At 39.3% G+C, this 14436-nt stretch overlaps 1 protein-coding gene across 1 annotated transcript in view; it reads left to right on the top strand.

The window, feature by feature from the left end:
* Positions 1-14436, top strand: part of LOC124713710 (GATOR complex protein MIOS) — a 215384-nt gene that overhangs the window by 49839 nt on the left and 151109 nt on the right. Inside the window, exons 6-7 of the mRNA XM_047242970.1 lie at positions 2050-2246; positions 2326-2510. Coding sequence (XP_047098926.1) covers positions 2050-2246; positions 2326-2510 — 382 coding nt within the window. The remainder of the gene's footprint in view (positions 1-2049; positions 2247-2325; positions 2511-14436) is intronic.

Raw genomic sequence — 14436 nt, 5'->3', positions numbered from 1 at the left:
GTACAGAAACCAGATGGCAGTTATAAGAGTCGAGGGGCATGAAAGGGAAGCAGTGGTTGGGAAAGGAGTGAGACAGGGTTGTAGCCTCTCCCCGATGTTATTCAATCTGTATATTGAGCAAGCAGTAAAGGAAACAAAAGAAAAATTCGGAGTGGGTATTAAAATTCATGGAGAAGAAGTAAAAACTTTGAGGTTCGCCGATGACATTGTAATTCTGTCAGAGACAGCAAAGGACTTGGAAGAGCAGTTGAATGGAATGGACAGTGTCTTGAAAGGAGGATATAAGATGAACATCAACAAAAGCAAAACGAGGATAATGGAATGTAGTCAAATTAAATCGGATGATGCTAAGGGAATTAGATTAGGAAATGAGACACTTAAAGTAGTAAAGGAGTTTTGCTATTTAGGGAGTAAAATAACTGATGATGGTCGAAGTAGAGAGGATATAAAATGTAGACTGGCAATGGCAAGGAAATCGTTTCTGAAGAAGAGAAATTTGTTAACATCGAGTATAGATTTAAGTGTCAGGAAGTCGTTTCTGAAAGTATTTGTATGGAGTGTAGCCATGTATGGAAGTGAAACATGGACGATAACTAGTATGGACAAGAAGAGAATAGAAGCTTTCGAAATGTGGTGCTACAGAAGAATACTGAAGATTAGATGGGTAGATCACATAACTAATGAGGATGTATTCAATAGGATTGGGGAGAAGAGAAGTTTGTGGCACAACTTGACCAGAAGAAGGGATCGGTTGGTAGGACATGTTTTGAGGCATCAAGGGATCACAAATTTAGCATTGGAGGGCAGCGTGGAGGGTAAAAATCGTAGAGGGAGACCAAGAGATGAATACACTAAGCAGATTCAGAAGGATGTAGGTTGCAGTAGGTACTGGGAGATGAAAAAGCTTGCACAGGATAGAGTAGCATGGAGAGCTGCATCAAACCAGTCTCAGGACTGAAGACCACAACAACACAACAACAACAAATATTATATTTACTACCAGCATATCATGCCACATATTTTCAAACTGGATCAAAAACACAATTACTCGGTTCCCTTTGTTACAGTTTTATTTGTTTCAAATGGTTCAAATGGGTCTAAGCACTATGGGACTTAACATCTGAGGTCATCAGTCCCCTAGACTTAGAACTAATTAAACCTGTCTAACCTAAGGACATCACACACATCCATGCCTGAGGCAGGATTCGAACCTGCGACCGTAGCAGCAGCACAGTTCCGGACTGAAGTGCCTAAAACCGCTTGTCCACAATGGCCGGCGTTTCAAATGGTGTGGCTCTGTGGATTATTGGTAAAGTGCCAGAGTATGGATCCAAAGGTCTTGGGTTCAATCCCCAGTCATTCGTAGGGTTTTTATCTGCCTGTTTTCATTTCTGGCATAGTTGGTTGCTACAAAGAATGTAGAGTTGTGTTGTGGTTCAGAATCCAATTTAACTGTAGGTCCATTGTAACTGGCTGGATAAGTCAGTTCAAGGTCAAGGAAGGCAATGGCATACCACTTTAAACACAACCATGCCTATTAAAGCACTGTATGCTCGAATCATTCTTCAGACTGATGACGACAGCTTTATTTTGTACTACTGTATGTCAAATGATGCATTTTATGTTGTTTATTTGCCTTTCTTGTGGGCCACCTTTTTAATACAATTTAGTTGAGCTCTTGATGTTTCTCTGGAAGAGTCTTGTCGGTTACTGTAGATGGTTGTGTTGTGTAGAATGTGAAATTGCTGTTATGATCATAGAAAGAAGGAGAACTTATTTGCTAACATTTTTCCTGTGTATTATTATTATTATTATTATTAACAGCAGCAACTGCTGTCAGTAATAGCACATTCAGCATCACATTGTATGTCCCAAGCAGTCTCACATTTACTCATGATGACATTCACAATGCTGTTCCACTTTGTAGAACTTAAAAATGTCAAAGTAAGTTCTTTAAACAGTGTAATTGACTAGTTTTAGTCACTGTTCCTGTACACATATGGTACAGGAGACTTTCACCTATATATACATTTGTGCCATTGTCAACAGACGTAATCTTCTGGGGTCGTTGCTTAGAGATAGTTGCTCCATAAATCTGCATGATATTCGGCACACAGTTGTGGGAACTGATGAAGTAGAACCAACGCTCTTGGAGAGAAGTGTGCAGCCATGTAGTACACACAGCATAACATCATTTTCATGGCATCCTGCTTCCGAGAACAGATTAATTGCTATTGATGCTGTAGGTAAGAGAATTAACTTAGAACACTAGTGTACCATAAATATGTCTAGCATTTTGCATATATTAGCATTTTCCTTCTACAGGATCAATCAGGGACTATATTGTATCAGAAAGAATTACAGTGAACTGTTCTCCACGATTTGACCTAGTTTGGATTCATGGTGGAAGATCTCTGAAAAAACTTAATGAAAATTTTGCAGTTTATGGATTATGCGATGATATTTCCACAACAATGAAGAAAAGAGCTATGAATGAATATGGGCTGAAGGTAAGCATTTAAGTGATGGCCCTATCAAATTTAAGTGCAGTCACTTTTGGACTGTTCCGTAGATACTTCTCATTCCCAAGTGTCACTTGTCCTTTCTTCTGTCCTGTCTCCATCTCCCTGCCTCCTTTTTCCTTTCACCTACTCCATCAAACCCAACTCCTCACTCCAATTGGGCTGCAGCCGTGCATATTTTTGAGTTGTGAAAAGAGAATGATTAAGTATCAGATTACAAGATTAGTGATGAACTGTATTTTTCTTACTTGTCACTTCTTCTCCCGTGTGTTTTTGCTTTTAGGAAGCTTTAATTGTCAAGTGCTAGTAATAGTGTTCCATAGATTTTGTGTTTGTTTTGAATACAGTCAGAGAGAGTCCCTTTAGTTAGCCATAGTGCCAGTAGTGCTAGTGTTTGTTTTCAATACAGTCCACAGACAGGTAGTGCTATTTTCATTGTTTTCTACAAGAAGCGTCTAGTAACCACAGTTTAGTCAGCTATCAGCCACCTTTAGTGAATTAGCAGTCTAGTTAAAAGTTGATCAACTCTCTACAGTAAATTCATTTCTGAGAATGGATAGGATGTGTGACTGCTGTGTACGGACGCAGGAGAAGCTGGCCACTGTTCACGAACAGCTGAACGTGTTGATGGCCGTGGTCAGCTGTCTACAGGCTGCTGCCTCGGAGTGTAGCAGCAGTGGGGATTCTGGTGCGTCGCATGGTACACCCCAGGTGTTACATGCTTCACCCACTGTCCCTGCTGTTGAGACATCTTCGCGGGTACAGGGCGCGGTTGGGCCACCCTCTCCCCAAGGGGAGTGGCGAGTTCAGCGGCGTTCGCGGCGGCGCATGAGGCGGAGGGTCAATGTGGAGGCTGGCCGTGTGGCGTCGCCCGCTCTGCCTGTGAGTGGACATGTGGCCGCTCCTTCAGCTAGGTCCGAGCAGGCACACGGGGGGAGGTGTTTATTAGTTATTGGGAGCTCCAACATTAGGTGGGTGATGGAGCCCCTTAGGGAAATAGCGGAAAGCTCGGGGAAGAAGGCCAGTGTTCACTCTGTCTGCTTGCTCTCCTCATCCGAGATATGGAGGAAGCCCTGCCGGCGGCGATAGCACTGAGTGCACCTTACTGCAAATTGTTGCTCATGTCGGCACTAATGGCTCCTGCCATCTGGGTTCAGAGGTCATCCTCAGTTCGTACAGGCGGTTGGCAGAGTTGGTGAAGGCGGAAAGCCTCGCTCGCGGGGTGGAATCTATTTGTAGTATTGTTCCCAGAACCGATCGCTGTCCTCTGGTTTGGAGCCAAGTAGAAGGCTTAAACCAGAGGCTCAGACAATTCTGCGGAGATCTGGGGTGTAAATTTCTCGACCTCCACTATTGGGTGGAGAAATGTAGGGTCCCCCTGAATAGGTCAGGCGTGCACTACACGCAGGAAGTGGCTACAAGGGTAGCGGAGTACATGTGGAGCGCACATGTGGGTTTTTTAGGTTAGAGAATTCCCTCCCTAGGCCCGACAAGATGCCTCCTGAGACGCGGCAAGGTAGGAGTAGGCAAAATGCAACAGGGAATAACAATATTAATGTGCTAATAGTAAACTGCAGGAGCATCTATAGAAAGGTCCCAGAACTGTTCTCATTAATAAACAGTCACAATGCCCACATAGTACTAGGGACAGCAAGTTGGCTGAAACCAGACGTAAACGGTAATGAAATCGTAAACTCAGATTGGAATGTATACCGCAGAGACAGGCTGGGCAGTGAAGAGGGAGGCGTGTTTATAGTGATAAGAACTGCAATAGTATCGAAGGAAATTGACGGAGATCCGAAATGTGAAATAATTTGGGTGAAGGTCACGGTTAAAGCAGGCTCAGACGTGGTAATTGGATGTCTCTATAGGTCCCCTGGCTCAGCAGCTGCCGTGGCTGAGCATCTGAAGGATAATTTGGAAAATATTTTGAGTAGATTTCCCCACCATGTAATAGTTCTGGGTGGAGATTTTAAATTTCTGGATATAGACTGGGAGACTCAAAGGTTCATAACGGGTGGCAGGGACAAAGAATCCAGTGAAGTGCTTTATCCAAAAACTACCTTGAGCAGTTGAACAGAGAACTGACTCGTGGCGATAACATATTAGACCTTCTGGTGACAAACAGACCCGAACTATTTGAAACAGTTAACGCAGAGCAGGGAATCAGCGATCATAAAGCGGTTACTGCATCGATGATTTCAGCCGTAAATAGAAATATTAAAAAAGTTAGGAAGATTTTTCTGTTTAGCAAAAGTGACAAAAAGCAGATTTCAGAGTACCTGACGGCTCAACACAAAAGTTTTGTCTCAAGTACAGATAGTGTTGAGGATCAGTGGACAAAGTTCAAAACCATCGTACAATATGCGTTGGATGAGTATGTGCCAAGCAAGATCGTAAGAGATGGAAAAGAGCCTCCTTGGTACAACAACCGAGTTAGAAAACTGCTATGGAAGCAAAGGGAACTTCACAGCAAACATAAACATAGCCAAAGCCTTGCAGACAAACAAAAATTATGGGAAGCGAAATGTAGTGTGAGGAGGGCTATGCGAGAGGCGTTCAATGAATTCGAAAGTAATGTTCTATGTACTGACTTGGCAGAAAATCCTAAGAAATTTTGGTCTTATGTCAAAGCGGTAGGTGGATCAAAACAAAATGTCCAGAAACTCTGTGACCAAAATGGTACTGAAACGGCGGATGACAGACTAAAGGCCAAAATACTAAATGTCTTTTTCCAAAGCTGTTTCACAGAGGAAGACTGCACTGTAGTTCTTTCTCTAGATTGTCGCACACATGACAAAATGGTAGATATCGAAATAGACCACAGAGGGATAGAGAAACAATTAAAATCACTCAAAAGAGGAAAGGCCGCTGGACCTGATGGGATACCAGTTCGATTTTACACAGAGTACGTGAAGGAACTTGCCCCCCTTCTTGCAGCGGTGTACCGTAGTTCGATAGAAGAGTGTAGCATTCCAAAGGATTGGAAAAGAGCACAGGTCAGTCCAGTTTTCAAGAAGGGACGTCGAACAGATGTGCAGAACTATAGACCTATATCTCTAACGTCGATCAGTTGTAGAATTTTGGACCACGTATTATGTTTGAGTATAATGACTTTTCTGGAGACTAGAAATCTACTCTGTAGGAATCAGCATGGGTTTCGAAAAAGACGGTCGTGTGAAACCCAGCTCACGCTATTCGTCCACGAGACTCAGAGGGCCATAGACACTGGTTCACAGGTAGATGCCGTGTTTCTTGACTTCCGCAAGGCATTCGATACAGTTCCCCACAGTCGTTTAATCAACAAACTAAGAGCACATGGACTATCAGACCAATTGTGTGATTGGATTGAAGAGTTCCTAGATAACAGAATGCAGCGCGTCATTCTCAATGGAGAGAAGTCTTCCGAAGTAAGAGTGATTTCAGGTGTGCCGAAGGGAGTGTTGTAGGACTGTTGCTATTCACAATATACGTAAATGACCTTGTGGATGACATCGGAAGTTCACTGAGGCTTTTTGCGGATGGTGCTGCGGTATATCGAGAGGTTGTAACAATGGAAAATTGTACTGAAATGCAGGAGGATCTGCAGCGAATTGACGCATGGTGCAGGGAATGGCAATTGAATCTCAATGTAGACAAGTGTAATGTGCTGCGAATACATAGAAAGAAAGAAAGATCCCTTATCATTTAGCTACAATATAGTAGGTCAGCAACTGGGCCCAGTTAAAGCCATAAATTATCTGGGAGTACGCATTAGGAGTGATTTAAAATGGAATGATCATATAAAGCTGATCGTCGGTAAAGCAGATGCCAGACTGAGATTCATTGGAAGAATCCTAAGGAAATGCAATCCGAAAACAAAGGAAGTAGGTTACAGTACGCTTGTTCGCCCGCTGCTTGAATACTGCTCAGCAGTGTGGGATCTGTACCAAATATTGTTGATAGAAGAGACAGAGAAGATCCAACAGAGAGAAGCACGTTTTGTTACAGGATCATTTAGTAATCGCAAAAGCGGTACGGAGATGATAGATAAACTCCAGTGGAAGACTCTGCAGGAGAGACGCTCAGTAGCTCGGTACGGGCATTTGTTGAAGTTTCGAGAACATACCTTCACCGAAGAGTCAAGCAGTATATTGCTCCCTCCTACGTATATCTCGCAAAGAGACCATGAGGATAAAATCAGAGAGATTAGAGCCCACACAGAGACATACTGACAATCCTTCTTTCCACGAACGATACGAGACTGGAATAGAAGTGAGAACCGATAGAGGTACTCAAGGTACCCTCCGCCACACACCGTCAGGTGGCTTGCTGAGTATGGATGTAGATGTAGATGAATAATTAGAGCACATCACATCATTTAACTATTTAGGGGCAATATTGAGAAGAGATCTGGAAGTGAGGATCACGTAAAATCAGCATTAAGGAAGACAAATGGAAGCTTTAGATTTGTTGGAAGATTTATGGGAAGGGTTGTAAAGAAAATTGCATACAAGATACTAGTTTCTAGAATATTGTTCCAGTGTATGGAGGGCTTATCAGGTAGATATGACAACAGACTGTGACGATACAGAATTTTTGCAAAATTAAACTTGGGATTTTTCCCTTAAAAGCCAAAGGTGTGAAGTTTTCTGTACCCTCTTCATCTGTAAATGAATAAACATGGTAGTAGTTAATTTTATGTGGGACGTTGCACTTTCTAAATAATAGGCAGGTGGATATTTTTACATATGATATTATGTGTTGCTGTAAATATTTGTTTGTATTATTTGCGTGAGGTATTCTTTGGCGGTTGAAGTTCGCCAACAGATACCTTTACGTCACAGGTAGTACTGCATGGAGCTTCCAACGCCTTGTGGACTGCTTAGGGGAATGTTGGAGTTGGCAATGTCAGGAGTCATCAATGAGGATGTTATTCGACAATGGATGTATGAATTCTTTTGTAAAATATGTGTAGATTGTTTTAGTGTGAATGAAATCTATACTCGTTTCAGACCTATGTATCCATCTAGTAATAAATGTGAATTGTTATCTGTAATAGTGGACGTTCATTTCAGGACTAGAGATTGGAGAAGAATTAATAAGTGATACATTTAGAAGGAAACCTATGCCAGTATTTTCATGGTAGGCACCCACGTATCTTCTCCTGTGTGTGAAATATGAATCTGCCATGAAGAATTTTGATTCGAAGAGTAACAGAGTAGACGAGACATGTTGAGAAGAATTAGGCATTTAAAAGAGAAGAAACAATTTATTGAAGAATACTACATTTATGATTTTTGTTACACGAAATTGAAGAATTTTCACTGCTTTCATGTTAAATGTGTGTTATGAAGTAATGGTTGCACACGACATCATCACGTATGTGAGCACTGTCATACAGTTAACAAGGCTAGGCAACTACATGAAATAAAAGTAACAAAATGATTTGAATACTAAATAGAAATGAAGATTGGGTTTTATATTTCATTGCTGAAGTGATTTAAGACATTATTTTGATGTGATCTATAAGTACAGCGGTTAAGTGATGTGAATTAAATCTGCGTAATATTTACACTACTGTACAGAAGAGGTGATGTTTACTGAAAATGATAATAATTGTTTATTTAATGCATCAAAATGGTATTAAGTGCTACATATGTGAACTGGGTACAATTTTATAATATTGATTATTAATTGCAAATAAGAATTGAAAGTAAGTTTTTCTTGCTGGCCGGGGTGGCCGAGCGGTTCTAGGCGCTATAGTCTGGAACCGCGCGACCACTACGGTCGCAGGTTCGAATCCTGCCCCGGGCATGGATGTGTGTGATGTCGTTAGGTTAGTTAGGTTTAAGCAGTTCTAAGTTCTAGGGGACTGATGACCTCAGAAGTTAAGTCCCATAGTGCTCAGAGCCATTTGAACCATTTTAAGTTTTTCTTGATAATGTTAATAAGCAGCCCATTGTGAAAAAAATCAAGATGAAGAAAAATGCACTGTTACACATCATCTAACAACATTTGGCAACTAACAGAAAGTAAAAAGGAGAGTTTTCATACATAGAAATAAATTTAAATTTAAATTGTCCTTCAGTGAAAGTAAATCAAAGGTTGCTTGTAGATAAACAAATCTAAGAAATTCCAGGATGGAATAAAGGTAATGTTATGAAAAGGAGAGATTGTTACTCACCATACAGAGGAGATGTTTAGTCACAGATTGCCACAACAAAAAACAGCTATACATTTAAGCTTTCAGCCAAAGGCTTCCTTCTAAAGTAGAAAACACATGTGCACATGACCACTGTCTCTGGCTACTGGGGCCGCACTGCGAGCATCTGTGCAGAGACAGTGGAGGGAGGGAGGGAGGGAGGGAGGGAGGGAGGGAGAGAGAGAGAGAGTGTGTGTGTGTGTGTGTGTGTGTGTGTGTGTGTGTGTGTGTGTTTTTCTCATCTCCTCTACGTTTAGTAGCAATCTACCTTTTCTATAATGTTATTGTAAACAGATGAAGAAGATTCACATACTGTAAAATTTTATTGGATGTAAGCTCAGTCTGCGAGAAGATTAGTTCAAGAAGGCAATGACATTCTACACAGTAGGTGTGCTCTATCAATTTAACAGTGATTGCCAGCGTGAATTTTGCAATCAGCGGATTTTACACGATATGTACAGGTGGCATGGTCAGCAATCAACACACAGCATCTGTGAGCTATGGGTCATGCAGACGACAACCAGCAACAGTACCTAGGGGTGGACAACAACTGCAGACATTGGACAGGCACTGTCAACGCTTCGTGTACCAACTTTGAGTTTCCTCTATCAAAACTCTTAGGATGTTCAGTTCATTTAAGAAACAATTTACTGTGCAGTGGTTTCTTAATTGCAATTGATCTTGTCAGTCAATTTGCTGAACTGGTTAGGTGAATATGAAGTTATAAAGATGATTTATAACCAAAACCTTGCTCAGGAAATTTAGTTAATCATTGGATGCTATACGAAAAGTACTATTAGTGCTATTGTAGTTAATTCACAATGCCAATCCTGTCACTTTTTGAATTAAAATTGTTTAGAACTTAACAAAATGGCTCTTTGGAAAGAGTTGTTCATTTTAAATCAACCAACAGAAAAAATTACTGAAATAGATGAAAAGTTTTCTGAATTATATAAAAGATTTTTGTGAATAGATAACATATTTCCTCCAATAGGTGACTAGTTTTCCCAAATAGATAACACATTGAGATAAATTTTCAGTTACATCAAAGAATGGACAAATTGGAAAGGAGATTAGAATTGGGCATTTCAAGAGGTCTATGATTCTGATGATAATTTAGATTTAGTGGAAGAAAAGGTAGAAAATGATGTTAAATATGCAGATAATATTAGTCCAGTTCATTCTTTTCTAGTAAATGGAGAACAAACAGTAGAAACTGAAAGTATTTATAGATTTACATGCTAGTGTGATTTCCTGTGATAGTGGTGAAACTGCTCATAATGACACTTTGATAGGTGAAACCATTATCTTAATACTGTTAAGTTATTACATTCAGTTGCTATTGACAAATTGCTATGTTCAGTTATTGGTGAGGACTTAATCCCTTCTGTTACTACTGAGAATTTACCAGCCCCTTTTAGTACTGAGATTTTATCATCATCAGTTACTATTGAGAACTTACTACCTCCTGTTACTACAGAAAAGCTGCTATCTTTTAATACTTAGAGTTTACCATGGTCTGATACTACTAATAAATTGTAATTTTTGTTGCTAATGTTGAAATACTGACTTCAGTTGGTATTGAGAAGTTGCTACTTAAAATTTACTGCCTGCTGCTGTTAATGAGATGTTGCTGCTGTAAAACTCATGGTTGGAGCCTCATCATGTAGCTTTAAGGACAACAGACCCAGTGTACATTGTTCAAATATTAATACTTACTTCAGTATCAATTGTGTCAGACATGAGATAAGTAAGCAGTGAAGTGGTTCCTTCTTGTCTTGTCTAGTTGTACTAGGTAGTAAGTCTTGTAATTTATTTCTTGAGATTTTCGTGGTTCTTTTTGCTGTAGTAGTGTTGCCAGGAGCAGCGATCTTGATGCATTGCTTTGATAGAAAAGATGTTATTTTTTTACTTTGTAGTCTTTACTAGTATCCACACCCAGAGATATGATGTAATTAATTATCAGAAAAAGTTCCAGCTAGCTCACATAAAATTTCACCAGAGACTGTATTATCTGCATTGTATTAAACTGTAAAGTTAATGTACGACTGTCACTGTTAAGTAGTAGCTTCGTGGTTTGTAGAAGACTGTTCACACCAAAAACTTCTTATAAAAAAACTTTTTACACTCTCACAGCCTGTTTAGTTGAAAGTCACTTCTTAATGAATTCTCATTTAATAAACAGGTAGTTAATATTTCTTTCTTCATAGTTTCAACTTTGAGAAGTAATTATTTTGTAGGATGAAATTGGGGCAAACTTCATGCAGGGATATCTTTGATTAAAGAACATACACTGTTTAAAATAAACTTTGTTGTACTTTCAGTACACAGCGTAGATAAATAAAACTTTTACTGCAGTCTCAATTAAAATACCAGAAATCAAATCGATAACCATATATTAGCAACAAGAGTGAGCAACACGTGCAGCAAGCGAGAAAAAGAAGTCAGCTAACAAGTCATGCAGTAGCTTATGTAGACTGAAACAATCTACTACATGACATTCTTTTACTTTGTACTCATATAGACTACTTTGTATTTAAATAATATGGAACTTAAATATTTCAATTTATTACAAAAAAAAAAAAAAAAAAAAAAAAAAAAAAAAAAAAAAAAAAAAAAAAAAAAAAAAAGGCAGATTAAAATACATTGCTTACAAAAGATGTGAGTGTGGCTTCAGCTGTTAGAGGATTTATGTTTTGGACACAAAAAGTATCTGCTCACATGAGAAAAGTTACTACTTTAAGATTGTATTTACTATTGTGCAGCAAAGAGAGAGAATGTGTAGTAGGTGTGGTAGAGAGTAGTTGCTACAGGTGTATATAATATTTTTTGTTTAATAATACCAGATGCTCTTGTAATTTTGTGTCTGTGGACTACGTAGACCCCACATCACATAGCTCCACTACCTTGTGGCTGGGGAGAATGCCAATCATTCCCACATACATAGTGGTGGGAATTATTACATGACGTGGCACACCAGTACTGACAACAGATATTACTCAGTATGATGTGGAAATACTGGTAAAACATATTATAGAGTGTTACAATGAGAAAGGTTTACCAGGTAACCAGTGTACTATTCTCAGCTTTTTATACTGAAGTATCTCCAGGATCTTCAAACTATGGTTGATCACTTAGGAGCAAAAATTTGGCATTGATGATGATTCAAGAGGATATTATGAGATTTTTACATAGTTAACTAAATATTTTTATTTAACTGTCGGGGATTGCTATAAAACGTGAAAAGCTGACTGGGTAATCACAGTGTAAAGAATGTTGATGCTAACTTGCTGCAAGTGAAATGGAAGTGTTTTCTGAGGACTTTTTGGCCTTAGCTAGGGGGCAGCATCTGTTAAGGTGAAAATAGATTTTAAAATGTGAAGACTTGTGAAGAGTAGTAGCTTGGTGGTGAATATTTTTATGCTGCTACATGGGGGTACAAATTTTCTGTTTGACATTTGCTCAGGTAGAAGAGTCAATCAGAAAGGTAATGTTAGTAGTTGAAATGCTGAGGGAAACAGAACATCCTCTAAAAGTCTTCCACTATAAGAAACATGCTATAGTTCAGATAGTGGTGTCAGTCCCCCAACTAGTTTATAGATTAAGAATAATATTCTAAATTAATGATTGTGTCATTTCAAGGTGACATTACAGATGAAGATTTTTATGGAAGGTAATTTAGTGTATAGTATAAGGAGTTTTGTAGATTTAATTTATTAAATTCAAAATCTGGTGAGGGTTTGTACGATTTTCTGCTGGATGCTAGTAATAATTAGTAAGGATTTTGTAGAAAAGGAATTTGTACTATTTTGAATTTTCTGAACAATACATTTGGATTTATATAACTTTAAGTGAGATTGTCTTAACTAGTGTATGTACTCCAGCTCATCTCTTACCCTGCCTTAACTGAAGGATTTAGGATCAGGCTGTAGGTATGAGGTGTATACCAAAACCAAGGTCCGGTGATCAATATTTAACTGATGGTAGGGCTGAATGAAGTTCCATGCATGTAGTGTTGTTTACCGACTCTTTAGGAAACTATTGCAGTGTTGGTTTGATTCAGTAGTTATTTGCCAGTCAGTGAAAGCAGGTCGCAATATCCAAGACAGTCATTTATCCCACAAGTTGTGAAGTGTGCGGCATGATTTGGTTTTTGCTCGTGAAAGGATCTTCAGATTTTGAAATCCATTGTGAGGTATACCCAGGGTATGGACCTGAAATAATGAGTGACAAGTAAGTTCGGAGATGGTGTTGTGAATTTCAAAGTGGCTGCACAAATGTTCATGCTGAACAATGGTGTGGCAAGCCCAGTATTTGGAGCGACAACATAATTGGTGAAGTGAACCAAAAACTTGAAAGTGATCAGCAATTGATGATTAGTGTTCTGGCTAATGAATTCCAAAATATTGCTTGAAGATCATTTTACAGGATTACCACAGAACATCTTGGATTTTGCAAATTATGTTTGAGATGGAATCCAAACATGCCCATTTATCAGCACAAAGAGCAGTGAATGCATAGAGCACTATGGACTAGATAGGTATTATTTGTTTTACTACATTGTTATGGATGATGAGTCATGGATTTCGTACACCAATGCAGAATCAAAACAACAGTTGATGCAGTGATGCCATTCAAGTTCACCCAAACCAAAAAAGTTTAAGAAATCTCTGTTTTTGAATCAGAAAGTGATGGCTACCATCTTTTGGGACAAAAAGGGAGCCCTTTTCATTGATTTCATGGACCATGGATCAACAGTTATAGCTAACGTGTAGTGTGAAATGGTACCCAAACTGTGATGTGTGGTCCAAAATTGATGCCATGCGGAACTGTCATCTAGCATAATCCTCCGTCATGACAATGCACCCCCCCACACTGCTGCCAAAACTAAGGAGAAGATTCAAGATTTTCAGGGGGAACTTTTTGAGCACCCTCCATACAGTCCTGACCTTGCATCAGGTGACCATTTTCCTATTCTTGCATTTGAAAAAGTTGCTTGGTGGACATCAATTTCAAAACAACGATAAACTCAAGACTGGCACTACAAATGATTCAATTCTCAGGTGGCAGACTTCTATGCAGAATGGTTAAAGAAGCTGGTGCAGCATTACAGAAAATGTCTAGATGTGGATGACGATTATGTGGAAAAGTAAAGTAGATATGTAGTGAAATATTACTGTCACTAAAAACCTTTTCTCGTGACCTTTTTTTCTTGGCTAAGTGGACCTTAGTTTTGGCATATGCCTCGAATAACTGATAAATCAATTCTGTTTATAGTTTATTCCAGATATCATGTGGAAGCTACTATTTTAATTATTACTCTCTCCATAGGCTTGTCATAGTAGGGTGTTAGAATCAATTTTTGGGATGTGTGGGGCTGATGCTAGTGGTGTCCATTCTGTAGAATTGATGAAGATCTGTATCGTCCGGTCCACCCGTGAACTACCTTGAAGCGAGGGATCCTGAAGGGAGGGTTGGAACGATATATGTCTTTGGTGTCTTTTTTTTCTTCCGTAAGTTTTAACATTCCTGATCTCACTTCACTTTTCGTAGTTCTCCACATGGGATACCATTCAGTTCTCCTCCTTTCCACATTCAGTAGTCAATGGAGTGAACACTTTGTGTGCATACCTATTATCACAAGTCTGCCTGAGTTGTAGCATTGCCCAAGTAGCTCGCAGATGAGGTATTCTAATGTTTGGCACCAGAAAGTAACTTAAAATTTTTCTG

This window comes from Schistocerca piceifrons, chromosome 1 (assembly GCF_021461385.2).
Source record: "Schistocerca piceifrons isolate TAMUIC-IGC-003096 chromosome 1, iqSchPice1.1, whole genome shotgun sequence".
NCBI classification, from domain to species: Eukaryota; Metazoa; Arthropoda; class Insecta; order Orthoptera; family Acrididae; genus Schistocerca; species Schistocerca piceifrons.
The sequence above is the reverse complement of the archived record's forward strand: the minus strand, read 5'-3'. Positions and strand labels throughout refer to the sequence as shown.